This window comes from Meleagris gallopavo, chromosome 21 (assembly GCF_905368555.1).
Source record: "Meleagris gallopavo chromosome 21, MGAL_WU_HG_1.1, whole genome shotgun sequence".
In the NCBI taxonomy this organism is placed as follows: Eukaryota; Metazoa; Chordata; class Aves; order Galliformes; family Phasianidae; genus Meleagris; species Meleagris gallopavo.
The window spans coordinates 7,841,865-7,866,065 of NC_139424.1; the positions used below are offsets into that span (position 1 = coordinate 7,841,865).

At 41.2% G+C, this 24,201-nt stretch overlaps 1 protein-coding gene across 17 annotated transcripts in view; it reads right to left on the bottom strand.

The window, feature by feature from the left end:
- Positions 1 to 24,201, bottom strand: part of BCAS3 (BCAS3 microtubule associated cell migration factor) — a 301,052-nt gene that overhangs the window by 202,435 nt on the left and 74,416 nt on the right. For all 17 annotated transcript variants that reach the window (XM_085241072.1, XM_085241070.1, XM_085241068.1 and 14 more), the window contains exons 14-15: positions 13,642 to 13,775; positions 4,712 to 4,976 (exon numbers count right to left, since the gene is read on the bottom strand). In XM_085241072.1, coding sequence (XP_085097198.1) covers positions 4,712 to 4,976; positions 13,642 to 13,775 — 399 coding nt within the window. The remainder of the gene's footprint in view (positions 1 to 4,711; positions 4,977 to 13,641; positions 13,776 to 24,201) is intronic.

Genomic DNA, 24,201 nt, shown 5'->3' on the forward strand with positions numbered 1-24,201 from the left:
TTCCAAACTTAATGCTTACGTTTCCTTCCATAAAGTGTTTACATTTCTCAGACTCCTAAAAATGCACGGTTGATTTAAATGCCTTACTTAAGAATAATAAACTCAAAGACAACAAGAGCAGCATCCATTACTGCTTAATCAATCACTGATCATATACACAGGCAATCTGATCCAGCCTGCATGCACGGGGGATCTGCCCCAGGTTCCCCTCCAGCAGCAGCGGCCGTGCCCAGGAGCAGCCTGCAAAACCCCACCAAAAGGGCTATCTTTCTTACTCACAATATATGAGAAGGAAATACACCAGCCTGCCTTTTACACACCTGGTTAACTGATGAGATAGAATCAAACAAGGAATTTTATTAAATCGTTCTCAGAGAAACACTTAAAAATCTGGCTACCACTTCTCCTTGGATTCCCTCACAGTGCTGTCTCCAACACTTGACCCTATAGAAATGTTCTTCAGTTTGATGTTACCAAGACTGAAATCATCCATTCTGACAGGAGAACTTCAGTGGGACGCTCACATCTGTGGTAATCCAACTCCTCTCTCCTTTCACCTCTTGATCCAGCTTTGACATTGCAGTCTCCTGTGTACCACCTATTACTTCCCCTCCGCTCGACTACCCACAATCTTTCTGAGACAGTTTGCTTTGACCACTGCTTCAGTATTTGCTGTGCTAAATCACCCAGTCATATATTTTTACACTTCATATCTCAAGAACTTCAATTCCCTTCTGAAGTCAGTCTTCTTCAACTTTCTATGGAAAACTTGCAACTACTTTTCCAAATGCACAGTTGTCCATCCAGTTGACCAAGGGAAGCAGGTTGATGTAATCCTTTTGGATTTCAGCAAAGCTTTCAATACCATTTCTCACGACATCCTTGGCAAAACGTAGTGTGATGGGTGAACAAGTGATAGGTTGTGCTCAAAGGGTTATGGCCAAGTTCCATTACACTCACAGGGTTCTGCAGGGATCCATTTTAAGGGCGGTTCTCTTCAATGCTCTGGGATAATAGGGGCAGCCCCATGTTCAAGGAACATTTGGACAATGTTCTGGGAAATATGGTGTGAATTTTGGGTGGTTCTGTATGGAGCCAGGAGTTGGACTCAATGATCCTTGCAGGTCCTATCCAGCTCAGGATATTCTATGATCCTAAATATAGAGGCAAATATATATTTGCTCCAGTCTCAGATCAGCACCGTTTACAAGCCCACTTCTAAAACACTTTATGTACAGACACGAACTTCCCCTGTGTCAGAATTTATCAGTCTGCTTCCCTACTTATCTGAAGGGAATGGATCTTTTCCTTCCACTTCAGAAACTATCCAATGCATATCACCCACTTCATTCACTTCACTGATTCTCCATCCATTATCAAAGAGGAAAAGCAGCAAAAAACACAGCTTATTGGCAAGCAGTAAGCTGCTAGGCAGTGCCCAAAGCAGCGCTCAGCTTGGCTGTTCATACCTCTGCTCCCTTGTTCACACGTGTTTCTGGGGCTGCTGCAAACACAGAGGGAGGCTTCTGCCCACCCTCACACAGCCAGACGGAAGTAATGGATTCTAGAAGTTGTCAGCAGAAAATTCCCACCAGGTAATTTTTGTTTCTCAGTTGCCATCAACCTGTACAGACAGACTCCAAATGCGCGTGCGCAACCAACACAAGCACTGCAGGCAGCCCATTGCCCAATGGATTTGGAGGGCTTATGGCAGTAGTTCAGTGAGCTGTGAGTGAGCTGTGACTCTTTCCGAGTTAATGAAAAGCTCCATTCCTACCACATTCGGTGTTTCACATCTATCATCAAACAACGAGCACGCATCAGAGTTTGCTAGGAGCCAGCAGCATAACAAGAGGGATGCATAACCGCACTTCAAATTCTCCTGAAGCATGAATGATTTCACTTCTAAAGCGGATCCCGCACGAGTCAACGAATGGCGAGCAGAGCGGGACGCAGGCGGGCACGGCGCTCGGAGCAGCCTCCCCGCTTGGATGGCCGGGGCCGCGGCGCCCCCTGCCGGCAGCGCGGGGCAGTGCGTGCGGCGGCACGGCGATGGGTGCCACCGTTCGAACCAACGGGAACGGCGAAGGGGTGACACAAAGCGGGCTGTCCCGCAGCACGCCTTGCTGTTTGCTTCCATTTATTACAAAGGTTTTCTGCAGATAGATTAGGATTTGCAAAAGGAGGAAACCAAAACCTTAACAGAAGCAACCTTTCTCCAGGGCCTGCTCTCAAACACTGCAAAGGATCTGTCCTCCAGTGCCTTAAGTTATCATACAGTTAATTTTCTTTGCAACTATTTTTGTCTGCCTTTCTCTAAATAGGTGGTTTCTTAAGTGAGTGTTACTTAAAGGAAACCAATCTGTTTTTCAGGAAGGGCTGATGATGTCAGTGCTTCAGCTCCGCTTTCCCATAAGAATTCTTCTAGTAAAAGGAGTTCCACTCTGGGAAATAGTGAAAAGTAACATGAAAATATTTAAAGCATCTCAGCCTGTGTGTTTATTGAAGCTCCAGATTCAAGCCTGGATTTTAATCTGTTGTGATTGTAATGTAGGCAAAGTGAGATACTCTTCTGATACTTAAAAGTTTAACAAGAAAAGTGGGCTGTACTCAAATATTCCTGAAATTGGAGTCTGAAGGCAATATGCACAGAACAGCTTGTTTCTTATAGCTCTAAGTCGATGTACTGTGATTCAGAGTAGGCAACACATTCAGAACAGGATGGCTGTGTATAATGAGTGCTTTCAGCAAAGCTGTCCCACCCAAATACTTACCTCAATCCCCACTTAAATGACAAGACAGATCAGACAATGTTATATTACTGAGCGCTTTCAGTCACTGTCAGAGTGTAGCAAAAGCTCCAAAGTAAGCTTAATTCCCCATGCTTAAAGTTAGTTGGATTCTGGAAAATCCAGCAGTGAACAAAGAGCAGAAAGGTCAGGGTAGAGCTACAAAGACTTCAGGGGACACATGCCTACCATTGAGGGCAGGGATCTGTTTTACCAGCTCTCTGATCAGTGCACACTGTGTACCTGGGAGGTGGTAAGAGCCATCTCCCCATCTCAAACAAGTCGAGGGGTCACATGAGGCCGTTCCACTGCCATTCCAGCCCCACAACCAGCTGATGTTGTAACAGTCTTACAGTAGAAAAAGCCCATAAAAGGATGTCAACCAAACTCGGATATTACTGACAACACACTCTGGCAACTCAAAGGAATGACAAAAACATAACCTTGCTGGATTAACAGATTAACAGGCAGAAGAACCCAAACAAAATCTGGGTTAGCTATAGAAGGTGCAAGGAAACATCTCTTTATCATCCTCTATTGAACAGTTTAGAGAACAAAGCCAAACTATGATTCATTTGGAAATGAAATCATCCCCACCCCCAGCGAAGGCTTACATTGTGTGGGTAAACAGTTTGTGGGGGACTCAGAACAAGATGTAAATAAATTGCTTTCCTACTATATACACAGCAAATAGTTCCATTTTGAAACTGAGGGGTAAAAAAAAACAAGTGAGAAAAATGTTACAAAGTCTGAAGTCTGAAAATATTTACAAGAACAAAAGTTAATCACAAGTTCACATCAACGGGTTATAATAGCTAATCAAAAAAGAAAGATAACAAGCCAGCATTTTGCTCGCAACGTCCCCTTTGTTTGGCCCAAGGTTGCAGCAAGGCAACTGCAATGCTGGGGAAGTAACAGCAGGATTAGCAGCAGCTGGCCCAGAAACACACCTGGTCTATGAGGAGGCCACAAAGTGCTCTCCGTGTTATCTGTCCTCCAAGATCTGTTGTGCACACTGCTGCATTTATGTGTCTGTGTATAAAAATGTGTTCCTCTGATTCAGAAATCTCACAAGGATTATCTCTAACAGTAAAGATGCGGACTGTGACAGCACATAGTTGAGGTTTCACAAGCATTTCTTATCCTACACGTAATTAGGCAAGAGGAACTGCTCCCTGTGGCTTTCAATACCTTTACACAGGAAAAATGTGGCTAGCTGTCCCAAACTGATATTTAAACTCTCATTTCAATGGAAGCTATGACTTACTCTTACTAGAAAGAAGGGGGTACGTTTGCAGCTGATTCTGAAGCCAAACAAATGGCTTCCAGTATAGAGACCTCATCAAAGAGAGGGCAAATCAACAAAAAGGAGAAACTGAAGAAGTGGGGACAATGATGACTGCTGAGTCTTTTTATTTTAGAGGCTCCCTTTCACCACCATGAAAAACATATCCACCACAGAAGTAGGATTTATAGATACATTCTTTAGATTTCTTTTCCTTGCTATATTAAGCAGTCACACTGCTAGAACAAAAAAAGAGAAAAACTTGAGCTATCTTTCCTAAGTATTTATACTTTGGCTCATTCCTATAAAACCTGCATACCCCAAATATTTCTGCACCTCATTTTATGAAACTCGGTTTTTAGTGGCACGATCTACATGGGCAAACAGAAGGAAATTAATCAATTCTTGCTATCTCCAGTAAATTCAGCGTTCCTGTTTTTCAGGTTTCTAGCAATTACTCTGAAGCTGGAAGACCACGAAGGTCTTTAGGCCAACAGGTCCAACAATATTCAGGGACCAAATTCTTAGGTCGGGCAGCCACACACCAAGTGCTGAAATGCGCTGGGGGACACAGGCATTAATGACAGCGGGGGAAAGGCTTCCTGACAACACAGCAGGGAGATAAAAAAGAGTTTACCGTGGAGCGGTGAGCCAGAAGGACTGCTTGACAGGCCTGGAACAGGGCTGCAGCGGCCTCCCTGTTTAGATGTCAGCTCTTGCTCGATCTCTTCCAGCCCTGCGCTCTTCTGGAAGCGGCTCATGCGGTTCACCACCCGCGGTGACATGTGTGTCCTGACACAGGGCTGCCCCCCATAAGGATTGATGGGAAAAACGTGGGAAGTGCCACGAAGCGTGCTGACCACCACCCAGCGACAGTCGTGGCTGAAGGAGATATCCTGCACCTGGAGAACAGAGAAGTGAAATGGAAATGTAGTCATCGGTGCACACGAGGAAATGACGAGCATGTTTTAACAGACAGATCTTTACTGGGAATGTTAATAAAAAGACAAAGTGTTTTTTTCTCATAAATACCAAGGGAACCTTGCTGCAGAACAATACCCAGTTCCAAATCTTAGGTACTTAGCAAAAGATTGGGATTTTTTTTTTCTTGTAAGCAGGCCTGAACTCATCAAAACAAACCAGGATGCAAAGCACTACTTAAAGCCACGAGAGCTTGGCATAGTTTTCAAATAGAATTTACTTCTGAAAAGAACGGGGAAATCATTTCAATCACATGCTTTGTTATTTGCTTTCTTACTTTGAATTGCAGAAACTACCCAAAAAGGGGAAAAGGGAAGGATGAGAACAAGAGAGAGAATACATCTGAGCCCGATTTTGGCAAATACTGGCACCCAAAACTGTATGTAAAGTTAACAGAAAAACCATGTCCTACGGACCAGGTAACTTAACCAACCAAAAATCAATGCCCAGTATTTTCAAAAGCTGTCTCTAATTGTCTCCTGCTACCCTCAGTTTGTCCATCAGTGGAACTACCATCCACTCAGCTATCTCGGGACTAATGCCGTTTTTAGGTTTTAAAATTTAGTCAGGAAGAAATTTAGTAACTTTGGTGATTTCTCAATATAAATCACTCCGTCTTATAGCTAACAATCTTCATTAATCAGCTGCTGAAGTCCCAGGAAAGACCCCAGTCAGAATTCTTCTTACACGTACCAGTTCTTATCCACCACTTGAGAAATGCAACCCTTAATTTCAGCTTAAAATGGTGGAAGCAAATATAGCAATACAGTTAAATATTTTCTATCATAGTTACTGCTTGTACAGATCTCAGATATGAAGTTCAGAAGGATATAATTCCCTTTTAAGTGTGCTTTACATAACACTTTGATGCAAAGCAAATTCTTGTTGCTGAAGGAATGCTTTAAAAGAGAGATTAAACTTTGTTTCCAGCCCCACATTGGCAGACAACTCAAGAAAACAAGTAGTCTAGGCTAAAATGATTTATCATAGAAAAGAAGTCTTAAAACAATCCTTCCAACAATGTTTTTAAAGGTAAAAGCTGACTGAAAAGATCCACATACACAAGTGGGATTTAACACGGCAAACAAACATACAGATGAAGGATTAGTTTTCATTATATTACTATATAGCATAAACTAAATAAAATTCTTTCAGATTTCACTGAAGGCAGTTTTACAATACACTAGGTACTCAAACTGGAGTAAACACTGATAAAATCTTGACAAATATTCCAGAAATGCACTCCAGCTATTCCAGACAAAAGCTGCAAGTATTCATCAAAGCACAAGTTTCCAACTGAGCCCCGGAGCCTCCGAGATAAAAAAAGGATTTCGGCCTTGTGTCTTGTGACACGATATTTGGCTGACAGACTGTCACTAACAGAGTGCTCCATCGACATTACGTGGATAAACTAAAAAACACACCTACACACCTGCTCTTTTCAATCAGGGATGTACCCAAATCATCTGCTCATGATGCAGTTCCACAACCAGCCGAAATCTGGAGCTTTAGCACTTCTGGTAGTTGTGGTATTACTGACATGAAGTCACAGCACTCAGAGCCTGGTCTGTAGACCAAGTGCTTCACCTTCACAGATTGCTCCGAAAGGATTAGAGACCCCACGGGGATGAACAAGAGCCAAAAAAAGAAACCCCAAAGCAGAGTGGTCTGAGCAAAGCCACGGCACCAGGACTGCCTACACCTGCAGTGCGAAGAGGCAACGTCGACTGGTCCAAACCAAAGGTAAGAACTGCATACAAATTACCATCCTCAGTTACAGTAGGAAGATCCTTAACACAATAAAATCATGAAGTCTGTTGGAATATATCTCCAATCCTATCAAAGGCCCTATCTTTAATTTGTAAAAACAAGAAGAACAGCCACATCTGCCTTCAGATGCTGACCTTCTGAACACACAAGTGTCTGCCAAATATTTGGTATTCATTTTAGATCCAGCTTCCAATTACGAGATGATAAAGAAGAAAATGTATCTCACTGTACTGCGTACCAGAAATGTATGTTTCCATATTAATACTCTGTTGTCAGCATGCATCCTTAGGATTACGCCGTTTCAAAAAATAAATATATGTAAATACAAAGGCCCTGGCATTTGGCAACTCCAGCCAAGAAACTGGGAAACAATCGTAGCAGGATGTTTTTTCTCAATGTAAACATCACACAGAAAAGTATTCCTGATCTCCAGGAAGAATGTGTCTGGAACACCGTCATCCAAAAGGTCCTCTTAAAATAACGACCACGAACACCACAGCTGGACATGGGCTTCCATGGTCCTGACGACTCACAATAAACAGAAAGCACTGAGGCTGAGAATGGGTTTTTAAGACACACTGGGGGAAAAGAAGTGTAGACAGATGGGTGTGAAATGAGTAAAGTTCTCTAGAAGCACACCTACGAAGCCTGCTCAGCAGTAATAAGCTGTGTTCTGGAAGCTGCCTTTGTACACAAGCATCTCCTACCTGTCTCAAAATTGGCCTAGTTTGACTTCCACAAGTACGTGCTGAGCAACAGTACCACAGACAGTGCAAGGACTTAATTCAGAAAATAAGTCCAGCTTCATACAAGGCCCAGGTTAAAGTGTGTTAGCATCAGAAGGGCGCAGTCCTTCTGTGATGGGAAGGAACCCACTGCTCCTTTTCAGCAGACCTGGATGAAAGCAGCAGTCCAAGCCAGAAGGAGAACACTCGCTGCAGCATGCTCAGAAATCTCTTCAAAAATCAGCTGTGTGTGTCATGAAAAGAATATATAAATTATCATATCAAACTTGCTGTTATCCACCACACTGTTACTGCACACTGTGCAGAGTTCTTGACTGCTCCTTGTATAAACAAGCTGCACAGTGGCCCATTAGTGGTTTTCAAGTTTATGCTAAGCGTTGCAATTTATTGCTGTCCTTTAGGTTAATGGACTATTATTTCATGTATTTATAATATATTTCTGGATTTGTTGTTAATTATGATGTAATGTTTAGATACTAAAGATCAATCAAGACCCCATAGTGTTTACAGATATACGTTAATAAACTACAAAGTACACTAGATCTCTCATGATGCAAAGTTTACTCTTTAGCTCAAGGTCAACCTCAGATGTAATACCCGTGCCTTTATAGAATTTAATCTATCCTCTTCCATCCATGCCAATAAAAGGCAACAACAGACCCACGATTCTATTTAACTAAGGAGTACTTAAGATACCTTAAATAGATACCTTGCAATACCACATAGTTTTGAGAGATTACCAGTGCTTCCTCCTGTCTTTATGACTATTTCTTCACAGTCTGAACTGAGTGAGGCAGTAGGGCAATGCAATATATGGAGTCCTGCAAGGATAGGTCATTTACCAACAGCTCCACTGAAGATCTGCTTCCAAGACTAACAGCTATTTCTGATATGATAAAATCCTGAAGGGAAATATCTGAACCTGAGGCTTCAAAGCTGAGACACATTTACTTTTTCATATAATGGAAACACACAGAAGTTTTTGCTATCCTTCCTTCTTTATTCCCACAGCCTGTCCAAATATAAATATAATGTTAATTGGAGAATAGATATTATGTATATATATATATATATATATTTAAAGTTTAAGCCATAACTGGAAGGAAACAAAATAGAAGCAAGAACAGCCCACAGAAAACCTATTTTAAAAGCAGTTGATTAAAGTGGGATAGCCAGAGGTATGGCTGATTACACAGGGAAGTGCATGGGACAGCAGTGACCTTGTTTACCACCACCCCTGGGAATGACTGACAGCCCATACCCAGCCTCTGGATTTCATGTCTTCTGAAAGTTAATATTGTACTAACTTGCTGCACTACTCTTATATTTATACCATCCCTTTCTTTCTGCTGAAGAAGAAGGAGCTATGGGGGCTGTCACAGCAGCTATGGGGCACAGACAAGCGAGCTGAATTCAGTCTGCAGCCCCCAGCTGTGATGTGGAGCTGTCAGCGCGGGGCTCGTGTCCTCCCTGTGCACATCCACTGATGTGTGCACGAGGCAAGAGTTAGAAAACAAAGCTCACAGCTCTGCACCATGTATCTTCATAGTAATTACAAGAAACAGCAATTGAAAATCATTTCAATCTTCCTGGTGCTTTCTTTCCTAATCTCTCCTTTTCAGGCATGGTAAATTACCCCAGTAACAATATGTATATCCTTGTGCATTTCTCTGCATTAACTTGGATCTCAGCATTGTAGTGAAATGACAATAAAGCACAAGCAGCATTACTGCATGCACATCGAGCAGTGTCACAGAGAAAGCATACCTTTATTTGAAGGACATGACTTAAGTATTGAATTATATCGAGCAGAGAGAGAGCAGAAATTAAAAAAACCACCAGTGCTCTACAGCAAGAGAGCAGCAGTGTGGAGTGCGGGAGAGCCAAAATTAATCAAAGACCTGGTCTGCATTTTACTTCTTTTGGTCAAGAAAATTAAGGGAACAACATGACAACAAACACAAATGAAAAAATAATACAATCATGGGCCACACGATCTGATTTATCAGACCCACACGGACATAACTCTGCCTCCCTCAGTACTCAAAACCGATTTCAACCCTACAAAGCCCTGCAGAACCTGGGCACACCATGGCACTCAAACAGGTCCCTCAGGCAGAGGAGCTGCTCTGCATTAAGCACTGACACTGAGCTCGGAGCTCCGTGCCCTCAGACAGCTCAGCTTTTTTCTCTGCTTCCATCACCTTCTCTAAATCAATATCTCATGACTCCCCCAGGTTTTCTAATAATTAGAAAATCTCTCTTCCGGAGACTATTTCAACAGCTGCAAATACATAACCATGTCACAAGACAGGAAGAGGTTTCTATTAACCACCCATGAGGTTGATACCCAATGTCTGTTAACTAACCAATGCTACCCGGACACGGTATGTGACACAGGTTTGAAGCACCCCCATGAAATCACACCATGAACACATGCTGCATTCTGCAGAGAAGAGTAAAGCAGCCCATGTTCTGGGGCAGCCCATGCTGGAATGTTTTTATCATTCCCTCTGTTTACCTCTGCTGACTGCAGTCAGCTCTAGCAGCGGTTGGAGAGTCAGAATAACAAAAGTCTGACAGCGTAAAAGATTACAGAGGGCCCTGGCCAGCGGCCCACTGATGCTATCGTTACGTTTATTTGTTCTAGGTGGAGATAATACTGTTTTCAGGGATTTTTTTTTTCTGTTTACAATTTAAGATCAAAAGGAAAGGATCATCAGGTGACAGTCTAACTTTCATCTGCAAGTAAATGAATTTCCTTGGCTCAGAGCATGCTATACCTTCATTAGAAGTTTTCTAACGCACTCTTGGATAAAAATATGAGTGCAGTAAGTGTTGACTCACAATGCAATAACTGCAAGGCAAGGGAAAGTATCCTTAACCAAGAGGTGTGCTGCACACACATTCTTCCCTTTGCAGCTGAACTGTGTGGCGTGGATTCTCCAAAGGCTTCAGTTCTCCCTCTGGTCTGGCTACATGCAACCAGCACTTGCAATGGGCCTTCATGATGTAACACAGTGCATCAAACACACCAGGTTTTGATCTCCCTAGAAAAAAAAAATTCTAAAGCATAAGTAGGTCTTAAAGACTAAAAGATCCTAATCCAACCTAAGTGACAGAGTGGCTTCTGACTGTGTTTGCAGGAAAGTAACTTGGAAAGTTGTGACCTTAGGACTCCCATCACTCAAACCGACAAAGTATCAGAGCACTTCACATTCTTTCCAGGCTGTTGTCCTCAGAATTCCCTCAGGAGACAGAGGTCCATTTTCCATCTTAACCCATCTTGATCTCGGTCACACAAAAAAGCCAAGGGCTTAGCCAGGAACTGAGTACAACTAATACATCTAACTCGGCAGAAAGACAAGTTGGTGACTTAGAGACACTGCTCGAGTTCAGCGAATCGATCAGAAAACAGCATTATTAAATCATAACACTCGCTTCTTTTTCTTTAATAAGCATTAAGCGTGCAATGTAATCCACTTGAGGTGCTCCTGTGCACAGATGACAGAGCGGATTTCCTGGCAGACAGACGGACACACCGAGCCCTGCCTGCCCAGTGACCCCCAGGGTGGAGGCGAAAGGGGCGACCCTGCAGGAGGGGATGCTGTGGGGCTGATGCATGGATTCAAGCACTGCTGTAATTCCAGGTGTACCCCTCAACATTTGGAACATCAGTGCATACAGTTCCCAAACTTTTGGTCTCAAAGTGCTAGAACCATTATGCTGAGCCAGTGCTTTGTCCATGAGCTAAATAGCTTTGTAGTATTGGTGGCAAGCACTTGCTAAAAACACGCTAACTAATCAAAAAGCAAGAAAAAAAGTCATGCGTCAGGAGGGGGGGCATTTGGGGAAATACATGGTGAAGCATCACTGGCCAGAATCTCACATATGAAAGCAGATTATTTCAGTATGGATATTCAAATACCACATATAACAAGGACATATGATGACGTTTAAGCAATTTATAACATGAACTAACTAAACAAATTCTGACACTGATAATCACTCATGTCTATCAACAAAAATTAGAACTTTTTATAGCTCCAGTACAGAAGGTGACCTTTAAGACCATTGGCCTTGATTCGCAATTAGCTTCAAATCAGGGGGAAAAAAGTCTGGTTGCAAATGTATAAATGCTGTTCTGACCAAGAAAAGAGGTACAGAGGCTTCCGTGTGTCTTTCAGAATATCTGCAGTGAGAATTTTAAATTGAGCAGCCTCCAAAATTCTTGTCTAATGAAATTTATGGAACAAAAGAACAGCACCACACACTGCCCTTCTTACTACAAAACTGAAAGCACTGTTGTTCCAAAAGCAGAAATATGCATCGTATTATGTAAATGTTTTAAATATGTGTATTGAGAACCCTATGTACCAATGAGATATTGTTGCTGGATAGTTCAATTATCAGGGGATTGGTAAAATCCATCAACATGCATGGGACTGCTTAGGATTTTCTCTGTTTTATACCATTCCAAAAGCTATACTGTTCATGTCCCAAATGAAAACTATGTGGCAAACGTGGAAAAAAATTTACTATGTTGATCCTGAGAATGTTAACACAATACCTTCACACAGACAGTAATGCTATATCCCAGAGACTTGTATCAATAAAGGTTTAGTCTCAAAACACATAATATTTGCTTTCCAGTGTATGCCTTTAAAAATAAATTCATCAGCTATAAAATACAGAAGAACGTCTTTGTTCCTTCTGACTGCCCTGATACGCCTTGGCTTTGAATATTGATTATAGGACATTTTCAGTTGTTTCTAAGGAAGCAAAACAAGAACGACACACTGAAGACATTATATCACAAACTCTAATAGATAACAAAGCGTACGTATATACACAGATCTGCAATATTTGCCCTTTTTTATTTACAAAAACCATTTACGAGATAATTAGTGTATGGATTATCCCACATAAAGAACCATTTTGTTTCATCTCACTTTTCACATTGGCTATTCTTCCCTATGCAGGAAGGAAACCATTGCCTCTAACAGCACTTACATTTTGCCAGCACAGTAGCAGAAGCCCTTTTAAACTACCAGGAATTTAAATTCACACAGATTGAAATATTACCAACCTCTACCGCATTAAATAAAGCTTGCTAAAGGTAAGGCAAACTTAAGGGCAACTGTGCAACCCATAGAAAAAATGAAGGTATGAAGCAACTGTAATCAGGGTACTACAGCCACCCAGGCTTCCAGTATCAGGGTCACAATCAAAGTGCCCAAGGCTTCTCCCTGTCACACTAGTTTACATCTGCCAGACTGTCACAAGTCTGTGCTTTCAGTGTGTAATTGCATCAGCAAGTGCAATACTCATTTCTTACCCTCTGGTGACATTTTTATTTATGTATTTAAAACAGGTTTTTCAACAGTTGCTCAGTGCTACAAAGGTGAAGCTCTCCTGATGCCTAAAAGCAGTGCAGTGAAGGATCCAGCCATAATACATCACACTGCTGCTGTCACAGCAGTGCTAGCAAATAGCAATTGAGTGGCATCTCTAACCTTAGTAAAACAACTTATTGAACATTTTTTAAATGTGCATTCGGGTTTTTTCACCTTATTTTAAGCAAGCCCAGTTTAATCTTCTATCTTTAGGAATGGGATTCTAATTGGAAAGTTAAAATTGTATCCCTCTAATCTCCAGCAAGTTCCCCCATTTTGCTGAAGTGTAGATAAAAGTTAATTACAGTCTTTGGATTAACTTTTGCTTTCAACTCTCCAGTCGCCTTTCTTTGGCTTTTACCACCAAAGTCAAGCAAACCCTGACAGTTGCTTCACAGGCACTAGACAAATGTTACATGAGAAAAGGTTAAGTGCAAACACAGCTAATAATCTGGGCTCTTTGGAGGTAGAGTCATATCTGAATAAATCTGACAGCACCTCATTGTAAAGGGCAAGAATTTATTATTGTCCAGGTTAAACGCTGTGCTCTTATCCTTTTTGCGGCTATAACATAAGAAAGGCTCTTTCTGTGCTGAAACAAACATTAAAGTGCCAACATACACAAAATGTATAAGGTGTCTGGGGATTATTCTTCAGCAAATAGTTCAACTTACTTTGGCTTCAGTCTCTCCCCTGTGAAGTGTATACAAATGATGGACGGCACTTTGTGATGATGACCAAGGATGTGTCAGTATTTGAAAAACATGGAAATCATGGCCTAACGTGTCAGTAGTGACCAGCAACATCCCTGGGTAAAAAAGAAAAAAAAGAAAGAAAAAAAAAAAAAAGAAAAGAAAAGCACAAGAGATTAATCACTTGAAAAGAGGCTTAAGAACGTCTATCTAAAAAGCTGAAGTGTTTTACATTGTGGTTTCTGGAAACAAAACAGTTGCAGGAAAATTACTGAATTCAGAGATTCATTTCATAAAAATGAAACAGAACTTCAACCTACATCATACAACACCATCACTGCTGAAGAAGTACAGTACAAAGCTACGAAAGGCAACTGAGAAACCTGTGAGCATTTCAAGCCACACTGGGAGTTTGAGTGACCAACGTGTAGTACTGAAGTGATGAGCACTGCAGGGAATCACCAAAAGTGCTCTTCACACTGAAAGAGTCCGTATACAAAAGATTGGTGTTTCCACAGTAATTAGTTTTGGACATAGAACTGCTATAAAAACACAACTAAAACAAGCTATACCAAAACAATCCTGAAGAATCATCTTTTCACAAACGCATGTGAAAGAAACTGTCTGATTTATGGCTGGAAAGGCAGCAAATCAGAGTTGAGAGCTTTCAAGTGAAATATTAAATTAGGTACTAACTTCATTGAAAACGGGTCACTGATGGATGTACTGAAATGATTAAATTAGAAGAGCAGCAGAATCACAGTAACTTCTATATGCTGTTTATTTTTTCTTCTCTGTATGTCAGTCCATAATGCATTTCATAATTTACAAACATATTTAAAGCCAACGTGTCATTATGTTTTTATACCAAACAAAGAAATGTTTTTGCATATGGAAGTATGGCATTATGGCATAATTTGAGAATACAGCAAGCAAACTTCATATCTGATTTTCTACACATAAATGTCCGTATTAGCTCGCTTATTAACCGGGAAAAAACGCAAATTCACATATGGAGCAGCAGGGAATCACCTCAGTTAAGATTAAGTTTAACCTTTCAGCAGAACCGAGGACACCCTACCACTAGGTCACTCTCTGAGCATTTTCCCTCCTTGATAGCACCAAAATCTCTCTGCCTTTAAGCTCAGATTGGAGCCAAAATGTTGATGTTCTGGACCCACCAACATCCCCCAGTGTGCTCCAGGTACACAGACACTGACACAGCACCAGCATGGACCTTGTGGGTCACCACAGTGCCTCTGTTCCACTCATTGCTCTTAGAGATAGAAGAAACTTGTGAATATCAATGCTTTGAAGAACTGCAGAGAAATTTAAACTGCACAGAGACAGATTTGCCTACGAAGCTCCTTTTAGCTTGACCACTGTGCTGGTGGGGCTCAGGCAGAACGCGAGGCCACCCACATTGCTCACAGCCATGTATTTCCTCAAAATCACGCATACGCAGAATCTTAAATATCTTAAACCCGACCTCAGCAAGATTCTCTCCAGGAGACATACTTTTACTACTCCAGGCTGCTGCCCCGGTGCCGAGTGTTAGAAATGAAAGAGAGTTTGTTACGGAGCTCAGAAATCCATGAGTGCATTTGGGTATTGTGTTTGGGCGGTAAGGCATGTGAGTCGAGGTTGGTCTGGATGTTAATGTTGGCTTAACTGGCAATTTGCTTGATTTGTAGTGACTGTGTTGATAGGAAATACAGCTAAAGTTGCTTAAGTGCAAGTGAGCCAAGTCTTTAGTGTGGGATTATGCACACAATTTGCATTAATTCTGTTCTGAAACATCACAAGATACACTTCCCTCCTAGTGAAGTGTGCGGTCCGTGATAATATATAGCGATACCAGTGGAGAAAATTGAAAGCAAATAGAAGGGTTTGTGTACTAGAATTAGGCTGACACTATTACTGGAGTGAGGATATTCCAAAAGACCTAATTCAAAGTATTTATTTTCTGCATCCCCTTGTCTGCCTCTCTCACACATTAGACCACTTCTCAGAGAGGCTGAGTGTGCTTTCTGTCCTCCTGGCCTCTGCCTCATTTCAGAGAAAGGAACCCTGGAGAAAGAGAAGCTGGAGGAGATGTGCCCACAGGGCTTCTCTCAGCAGCCCGCAGACAGCCTCAGCAAACCTGGAGGCTTATTTCCCCAGAAGTCTTTTGTAAATGCACATGCAGAATGCACCCGGAGATCTGAGCGCAGCATTCACGTGCATCCCATCACACGGCACAGTGCCATCATGGTGGAACGAGCCAACAATCTGCCTGGGAGCTGCAGACAGAAAGCTGTGTAATAATTAGGAGGCAGAGAGAACACAGGGATCACCACACTGCATTGTCCATCACACCATTCTGCTCTGTAGCATTGTTTCCAATCCTGGCTGGAGATGCAGGTGTCTGCAGATGTACTAACGAACCCTGCAGCCCACAGACTGATATAATCTCACCTCGCTCCTTGCAAAGGTATTTTTCCAATTCTGTAATTTCTATTCACACACTAGGGTGCTGTTTGGGAGCACACAGACAAACAAGTACAGCACCCAGGAGCACCTGTTCATCCTTCAATGACAAATGCAGTGTCTGAGCAAATTAAGCAGCAAAAAAAAAATACTGCCTGGCTCCATAGTAATGTGCTGTCCTTGCCTTGTGGTATTTTGGGCTTTGTGTGCTTTTTTTTTTTCTGCTAGCTTGAAGGAGTACCGAGGTGAAAGAGATTGTATTTGTGGGTGTAAACAAATTAGCTAAAAAATAAAAAGAAGAGTGGCGTCTGACTTGGCAGTTTTGCATGTGTAACCTAAAATCCGTCTTTCTGCCACTGTTTGGATTAAATGCAATCTATTAGATGAAAATCAAAAGAAAACAGGCCCTTTGCTTCTATTAGCAATTATTTCTTCAGAAAGCTAATGGAGAAGATTTCCTACAAACATTTGCATTTGAAAGACAAATCTACACCTGCAGAGCTGCGTCAACAGAGATCCCAAGCACAGCACCACAGGTGCAAAAGAATACCCATTTATAAAACTGTATTTTCAAACATCTTACTCACTGCTGTTACTCAAACACTAAATCTCTGATGTTTTAGGAGATGGGAGGTGTGTTGTGGCGTGGTGTTCTCCAGCTCTCATTGCTTCATACACAATCACAGCTTTCCATTCCTACAGCACAGCAATGGCGTTCCTCTGCCCACCCCACTGACACCTGACCTCTGGACTCAGCACCGACCTCACTTTCTCTTTCATGTGCAGGAAACTTCAGCTCCACTTTCTCAAAGACTGTGACAGTTTTCTCAAGAGGTTGTTTAGGCGGAAATAGGGGTTAAAGTTGTCATAAGCTCATTCCAAAATGTATTCTCGTACGATGTGCTTCATGTATGAATAACCATAGATGAGAAGTGAGTAATTCTCAAGGATTTCCTGCTTATTTTTCAAACTGGCATTAATCCCTGGTTAGCAGATACCATCTGAAATCAATTGAACATCTTACATGTACAGATCCCACGGAAATCTATGCACCAAGCTGACAGTAATTAGTATGCATCTCCCAGCAAAGCTGATTTTATTTTAATCCGTAATGTGAGGTGCACAGTTAGTTTAAGTTAATGACTGCTTTACTATGTGGTTTTTCAAATCCACAGAGATGATTAAAACCCAGTTTAAAGGGGCCTGATGTCCTAGATGCAAAAACAACAACATTCCTGCAGCGGTTTTACCTGACAGACACACCTGCCTGCTTTCCATGCACTGTGTTTGGGAAACGATACGCTTCTTTCAGGACAGAAACACTGAAACGTGCAGCGAATATATGCATAAAAGGAAAAACCAGTACAGATGTAGACTGTGGGTTAAGAGCTATTTATGCAGTATCAGAAGACTAAACCAGACTCTGGTCTGGCCATAAACTAAGCCCACGCCCTAAACGAGGTGCCAAGCCACAAAAAGCATTTGCGTCAACTGGGAATACAAGGAAAAGAAGGACTTCTAATTATAGGGCCTGGAAGCGGAAGCCCAGAGTGATTAGGAGTTGAGGCGCTGCTGTATGTTTATCTGGGAGCTTCCTCTCGCTAGCTCTCAGCCCGGGTTTGATAGATGAGGGTTGGCCTAAAGGGTGGGATTGGAGCTGCTGATGGTACACAGAGTCCTCCACAATCCTAAGGAAACGGAATACTAAGGCTTCTGTGGCCTTGTAGGAACATAACTCTTTTCAGCTAGGCGTCAGCTGGTTAGCCCAAAAGGCAAAATTAGAGAGCAGCAAATCTCAGTCGGGTACTTGCTATAAAATCTGAGAACCCTTAGCAGCCTGAGCATCTCCACCACATCCTATTTATAACACCTATGGAACTGCATTGTTGCTTATTATATGCATACAAATGGGATGTGCACAGTTTCACCTTGGGTTTAGGTTATCATGAGTAAATTCATGTTAATTACTTAATGTCATCTCTCAGAACAGCAGTTTTTTTCCTCCTTCCAGAACAATGTCATTTTGTAATTGCATGCCAAACAGCTCAATGCATTCGAGCTGGATTTGTTCTAGAAACACTAAGAGCACACATTTTAGGAAAGCAGCCATACACAGGTATTTACAGATACACCTAAGTCTGCAATTCTGACATCTTCCTGCACACGAGGACCTGCACAGCCACTGCACAAATATCCTATTTTACAAATACTGTTAAAAATAAAAAAGCAACTCAGATATATATGTATATTTTTAACATGAGGACAGACATCATGAAATGTTGAAATATCATGCTCTGTAGTTTCCAAAGGCCAACATCAGAGCACTCAGAGGAACCACACTGGTTACACTGCTCCTGACAGCCCACACACCCACTCTGCATCCTTCCCTTCACACTGCTGGGTGCATTGCTATTCCTTGCCAAAAGCCTCAAACCAACCATGGAAGATGTGACCAGGCTTATTCTGTCTGTGTTTTTATGAAACTTGCAACCTACTCATGAACAGTAGCTTTATTTCTACTCACTTAACTCCTCTCTGAGGCTGATACTAATCAAAATATACCCAACTATTAGTGCTGCTGAGCCTTCGTATACTTCTGAGTATAATACAAATGCCATCACTACAACACTTGGTCTCCCCAAGCTGAATTAAATAAGGAAACCCTGACTTTCTTGTAATTCACTAAGAAAAATCAAGTGCATAAAGATATTAAAAAAAAAAATTGAAGATAAATATTAAGAATCAGCAAGTCAAAAGAAACAGAAAACAAGTTATCTTGTAACTGAATGATTACCAGTGAGTGTACTCTGGCGATTGCTCTGCACTTTACCACTATCAGGACAGTTATATATTTAATCCAAATATCTGGAGGTTGGGGTGGATGTATGGAATCCACCAGACCTTTGCTATGTCTACCAGATGGCTCAGCACTATGCTTTATGAGCTAAATACTACGCAGCAGTTTCAAATGCTAACTGACTACAGCTGATGGCCCAATAAATAGCAAACCTCCATCAGGATGGGTTTCTCCCTCCCTAAGCTCAAGAACGCACACTGAGGGCAACAGAGTAAATGAGGGCAAAAGATCAAAGGGAACAGACTCCTTTTCTGTAACTCCTCCACAAGGGACACAAATCCACAGCCACCACCATTACAGTGGTGTTTGAGGCTTTGCTCCAGTCGCACAGACTGCAGTAAACATTTAACTGCTGAAATACATTATTGTGTTTTTCTCTTTTAATTGGAATTACAATAAAGTGAACGTTACAGAGGGTGGATAAAATCCTGACCTCCTTGAAGTCTGCAGACCTTTTGCCACTACATTCAAGATGAGAAATAATTCGACCCTTTTTATATATTTGCACGTCTTTAATGCTAAGGGGCATTAACAACTCATTAACAATGCCTGCTGTGTTAAATGAGTGTTCTGATAATCATTTTAACGTATTTGAGAATTAATTACAAGCCCACGAAGTACCAAAACAGAGTATATTCACCTCAGTGATACCCGAGCAGATCAACCTCTACAAGTGCCCACGTGTCTCTTCAATATATTCAGCTGTTTTAATTGTAACTGACAAACTTTAATAAAATGCAAGACTTCTATAAAAAGGTGAGAAAAAAATCTATACAAACTTAGCTGACCATATAAAGGTGACAACAGAGCAACCTTCAGTAAAGAAGGTTGAGATTGTATGCAGTAGGATGAAACTAGCTATGGAAAAACAGATTATAAACAATGGTAGATTAGGACAATTGCATACTTTTAAGCTTAAAAAAACAAAGACCCCAAAACTCCTTTGATCTTGAAGGTGGGCAATCTGAGACTACAAAAAGCACTGAAACATAGAAAAAGGACAGAAACAGCATATAGCAAAAGACAGGACACCAAGATTCTCCTCTTTGGGGATGTGTAACAAAGGAAGAATTGCTGACAGTAAGGAAAAAAGCCTATTGTGGTACATAGGTGGATATCAAGTTCTATCTGCAGTAAGGAATCAATTCAAACATACTATTCCTGCAGTAAAATATTTGCATAACGATGTCAAATTGATGACTGAGAAACGTTTCATATGTTCTTCCCCCTCCCAAATATCAGAACTCTAAAAGAGGAAATGGGCTCCATTCAGACTTCATAAGAAATCCTACTGCTGCACTACTTCTTTCTAGCTTGGGGGTAAATTTGGAGATAATAGGTTTGGATGAATAAGTACAGCTTTCAAAAAGGTTAGTAGTGATGAATTTAAAATACTGATAATCATATCTTTCTAAAATTAAAAAAATGGAGAATTAACACCCTGTACAACACTAGCCCTCTTTTTCAGTACATTTCTTTCATCCACATGACAGGAAGCCCTCACTACAGACTTTCATATACAGTTCTCCTCAGGTTTAAGATCCTTTTCCATGTACTTCCAGGGTAAAAATTGTAGGAAAACAAAGAGGGATTTTATTTCAGACTCTTAAAAACAATACTTACCTAAATCACAGCTACTTGAAAAGAGAGTGATTATTTAATAGAGAACCATGGGTTTAAAGGAATATGTCTGTAGAATGAAAGCGGGTTTCCTGCAGGGTGGCCTTTAAGGAAAATTGGAAAAAAACAAGGGAGGGACGTAGATAACTGAAATTTTAAAAATACATACGAATAAACATGGAAATAGTTTCAGAAAGAGGCCATTCTCACTGACATCAACCTGGCTAATCACTATGAGGCAATTTGTTTAAACCACACCTTGTGTTAAACTGCATTTTTTCTGTTAAGTCCTCCTTTCTACATTTTTGCTGCAAAAAAATATCCCCTGTCAATAGCTTTCAAGCTAGATATTGATATGAATTTGAAATGAATATGAATTGAATTGATATCCACATAGCTTTCAAGATCATGGGTTTTCACCTTCAGCCCAGGCACGTGCAATACTGTGACACAGTTCTGTAACTGCAATTCACTGAATATGATACCATTCTGTTATTTTTAATACACGTCTTGAAAGGCAACAAAAAAGTCAAAAATTAAAAGTTAAAACAGAGAAAAAGCAAGGAATTATTTTGTCACTAAATAACTACTTGTTAGCTTATTTTACTCCAGATGACACATCCAGAAGGGTGATGTTCCAAAGTAAGATTCATCTTGCAAACTTCTTAAGAAAGCTGCATTTGTTAGAAAAGTCCCAGCACTACGAGGCCCTGGTTGCAGGAAATCAGTGCTTCAGTACATCAATCTGCCATTATAAAAGACACCTCCAACTTTTAAGTAATCTACATGCTTAATAAAAGTCCAATTGCACAGTTTAGGAAGTAGAAAACAACAAATCTGTTAAACTGTATGGCACTGTCAATGCTTTCCAACAATCAAATCAGGTATTTTTCTGCCCACTTGCTCTGATCAATTGGAAAGCCTTTTGCAGGGACATTCCAATTTAAACCTCTTTAACTATTAACTCAAGGCCACCATCACATTTCAATATAGAACATTTAAATAATCAGAGGAATTTCAGGTCTGTTAAAGGTGCAGTCAGGCATCCCAAGGAGTGTACAGCTTCATCTGTTTCACTGCTGGTCCAACATTAATTTTCTCATTATTAATGGACGGAAAAATGCTTTTGTAGCCAAGGAAGCGTAATTATTTAAAATTCAGATGTGTTGCACTTCACAGCTCCCAGTCACTAATCTGGTAGGAGTAACACTTTTGGAAAGCAGATAATTTACTTACCACATTTTAAAGAAAACCTGATATTTATGAAGAATTGCACTTTTAGTCTTTAATTACCTATTATAAACTTTATCTCTGACATTTAAATAACCATAACTAACAAATCTAAGTACAAAAAGTGTCTGACATATCACTTCCTGGCTTCAGCAATGGAGTCAGAATCCAGTGTAACATCCTTCGCTGACACAGACTTGCTGCATGACCTTGAGTGGATGACAGCATCTCAACCTTTCAGCTTACCTAACAGTAGCTTTCAATCCTTAACATTACGAGCCTGAAGTTCTTACAATTCATTTTCAATGTACCTTTCTTTTTAAACACTCCTATCGTAATAAACTGGATTGAAATTGCAGCAACAGCTTTGATTTCTGCTCTTTGTTTCCTACACTGTTTGCAAACTTTTTTTCTAGCCCCTTCTCCTAGCATTGCTGGAATTATGCCACTATTCATTCAATTAACTGCCCACAACTTGAAAAGTCTCCCAATTCTTTTTCACTGAGAACATTTCTTCCTCTCTTAACCTGTTTCTTCGGAATCTTTCTTAACATTAATAAACTCGCCCTTAACTCAGCAGCAGTCAAGTCTTACTTCCAAAATCCTTCCTGCTGTACATACAAACTTTCTTGGTCAAAACATTCACCCTGTTCTGAACTTGCAAGGTAGCTGCATGAATTTACACTTCTGTACACAATATGTATTAATTGTATATAATACTATTGATATATGCTACTTACTATATAGCAGAATGTACCTCCCTCATCCTGTACATTTGAAAGCTGTGCGATTGCCAAACTGAAGGTGCATTTGAGTATTGCTACGGGAATGTTATAATTATAGTATTTCCCACTTTCTTTTCAAGAGTTTGTACCAAAAAATATTGCTTTTAAGTACACCCCCAGATGGTAAGAAGAACATGACAGAACCCCGCAGCTGACAAACTTCTGTGGACACACATAGGATGTGCACAGAAAAGCCTGCACTCAAACAGGCTGTCCCAGAAGACCACCGTGATTCTGTAACAAAACGTCCTTCCCAGAGGCTGTAAGTCTAGCTACTTGCCTCAACAAAATTGGCAATTGAAGCTCTCAAAAAATAAAATAAAAAATCCAGCACAGGATAATCCTCATCTTTCCCAGCTACCCACAGCCACCTACTGGATTTTATGCAGATACTGTTCTGGCAGTGAAGCCTTCCCTCCTCAGAGTAACTGAGAAACACGATAATGCTTGCAGTAACAGACACAAATGATTTACATTTCAAGTAGGTGCACGAGCTTTTGCTCTTAACTTGACTCCCAAAGCAATCCTCACAGTGTCTGAGTGATGGGGGACAGCAAAAGCAAACAGCAGAAACCAGGCAAAATCCTGAAGTGCTGCAACCCGTTACTGGCCTGCACCATTACAGTTACTGTGCAGCTGTGACTTTCCACAGGAATCCATGCCCAGGGCTGTGCCAGCCAGCCAGCCACGGGAGGCCCCGATGCCAGGCAGGTGGGAGCAGGGCCTGCTGCTCAGGCACAGCGCTGCTGATGAACATGGGTGGAAAAGGGAATTCAGACCTACGTACCATTCCCCATTTTGTCTCTGCCAAGAGCTCAACCTGCCTCCCAAAATCATTCACTAGATCGGTGTGCTTAACCTCATGCTTCCAAAAGTGCAGAGTAAGAAGATGGATAGAAGATGTTCCTCAGAATCAAACCTGACACATCGATATGCTCCAAATTAGAGAACATATTTAAAATGTAGGACTGACTTCTCTCTGCTTTTATCTATAAATTGCTAAAATGATTTTTTCACATTCCCCTCACTCACACTTATGCATCCTTAAGACCTCACGTCTGAGAAGCATTGCAGCAATCAGCACAGAGCTCCCAAAGTGCTCTTCTGTGTGGAGGTTAAAAACAACTGATAAGTATGGCAGTCCTGCGAAGGTCTGATTCACATTATCTTCAGCTAAGGAGAGCCTGGTTCTGCTTCTTGGGATAAGCCAGAAATTGTTCTCCACTTATGTAAGACTATCCCAATTCAATGGCACAGAAGAATACAGAAAATCAAAGGCAGTATGGCCACGTGATTAGTTGCCACAGTGGATAGCTGGCATCTCTAATGCTTGTAAGGAATGGTGCCAGCTTTAGGAACAAAAATTAATTGTCTCAAATTTCTATAAGAGCCGAGAAGCAAGTATCTCAGCAACCTGGCAGAAACACAGCACACTGCCTGGAAAAATGCTACCAGAGTTCAGCTGGAGGCGGGGGATTTTACTTCAGACATGGAGGTTATTCACCCCGACACCCACTTACAGCACGAACGCAGCAGCCAGAAAGCGAGGAGATTTCTCAGCTCCGTAAAGCATATTCTCTT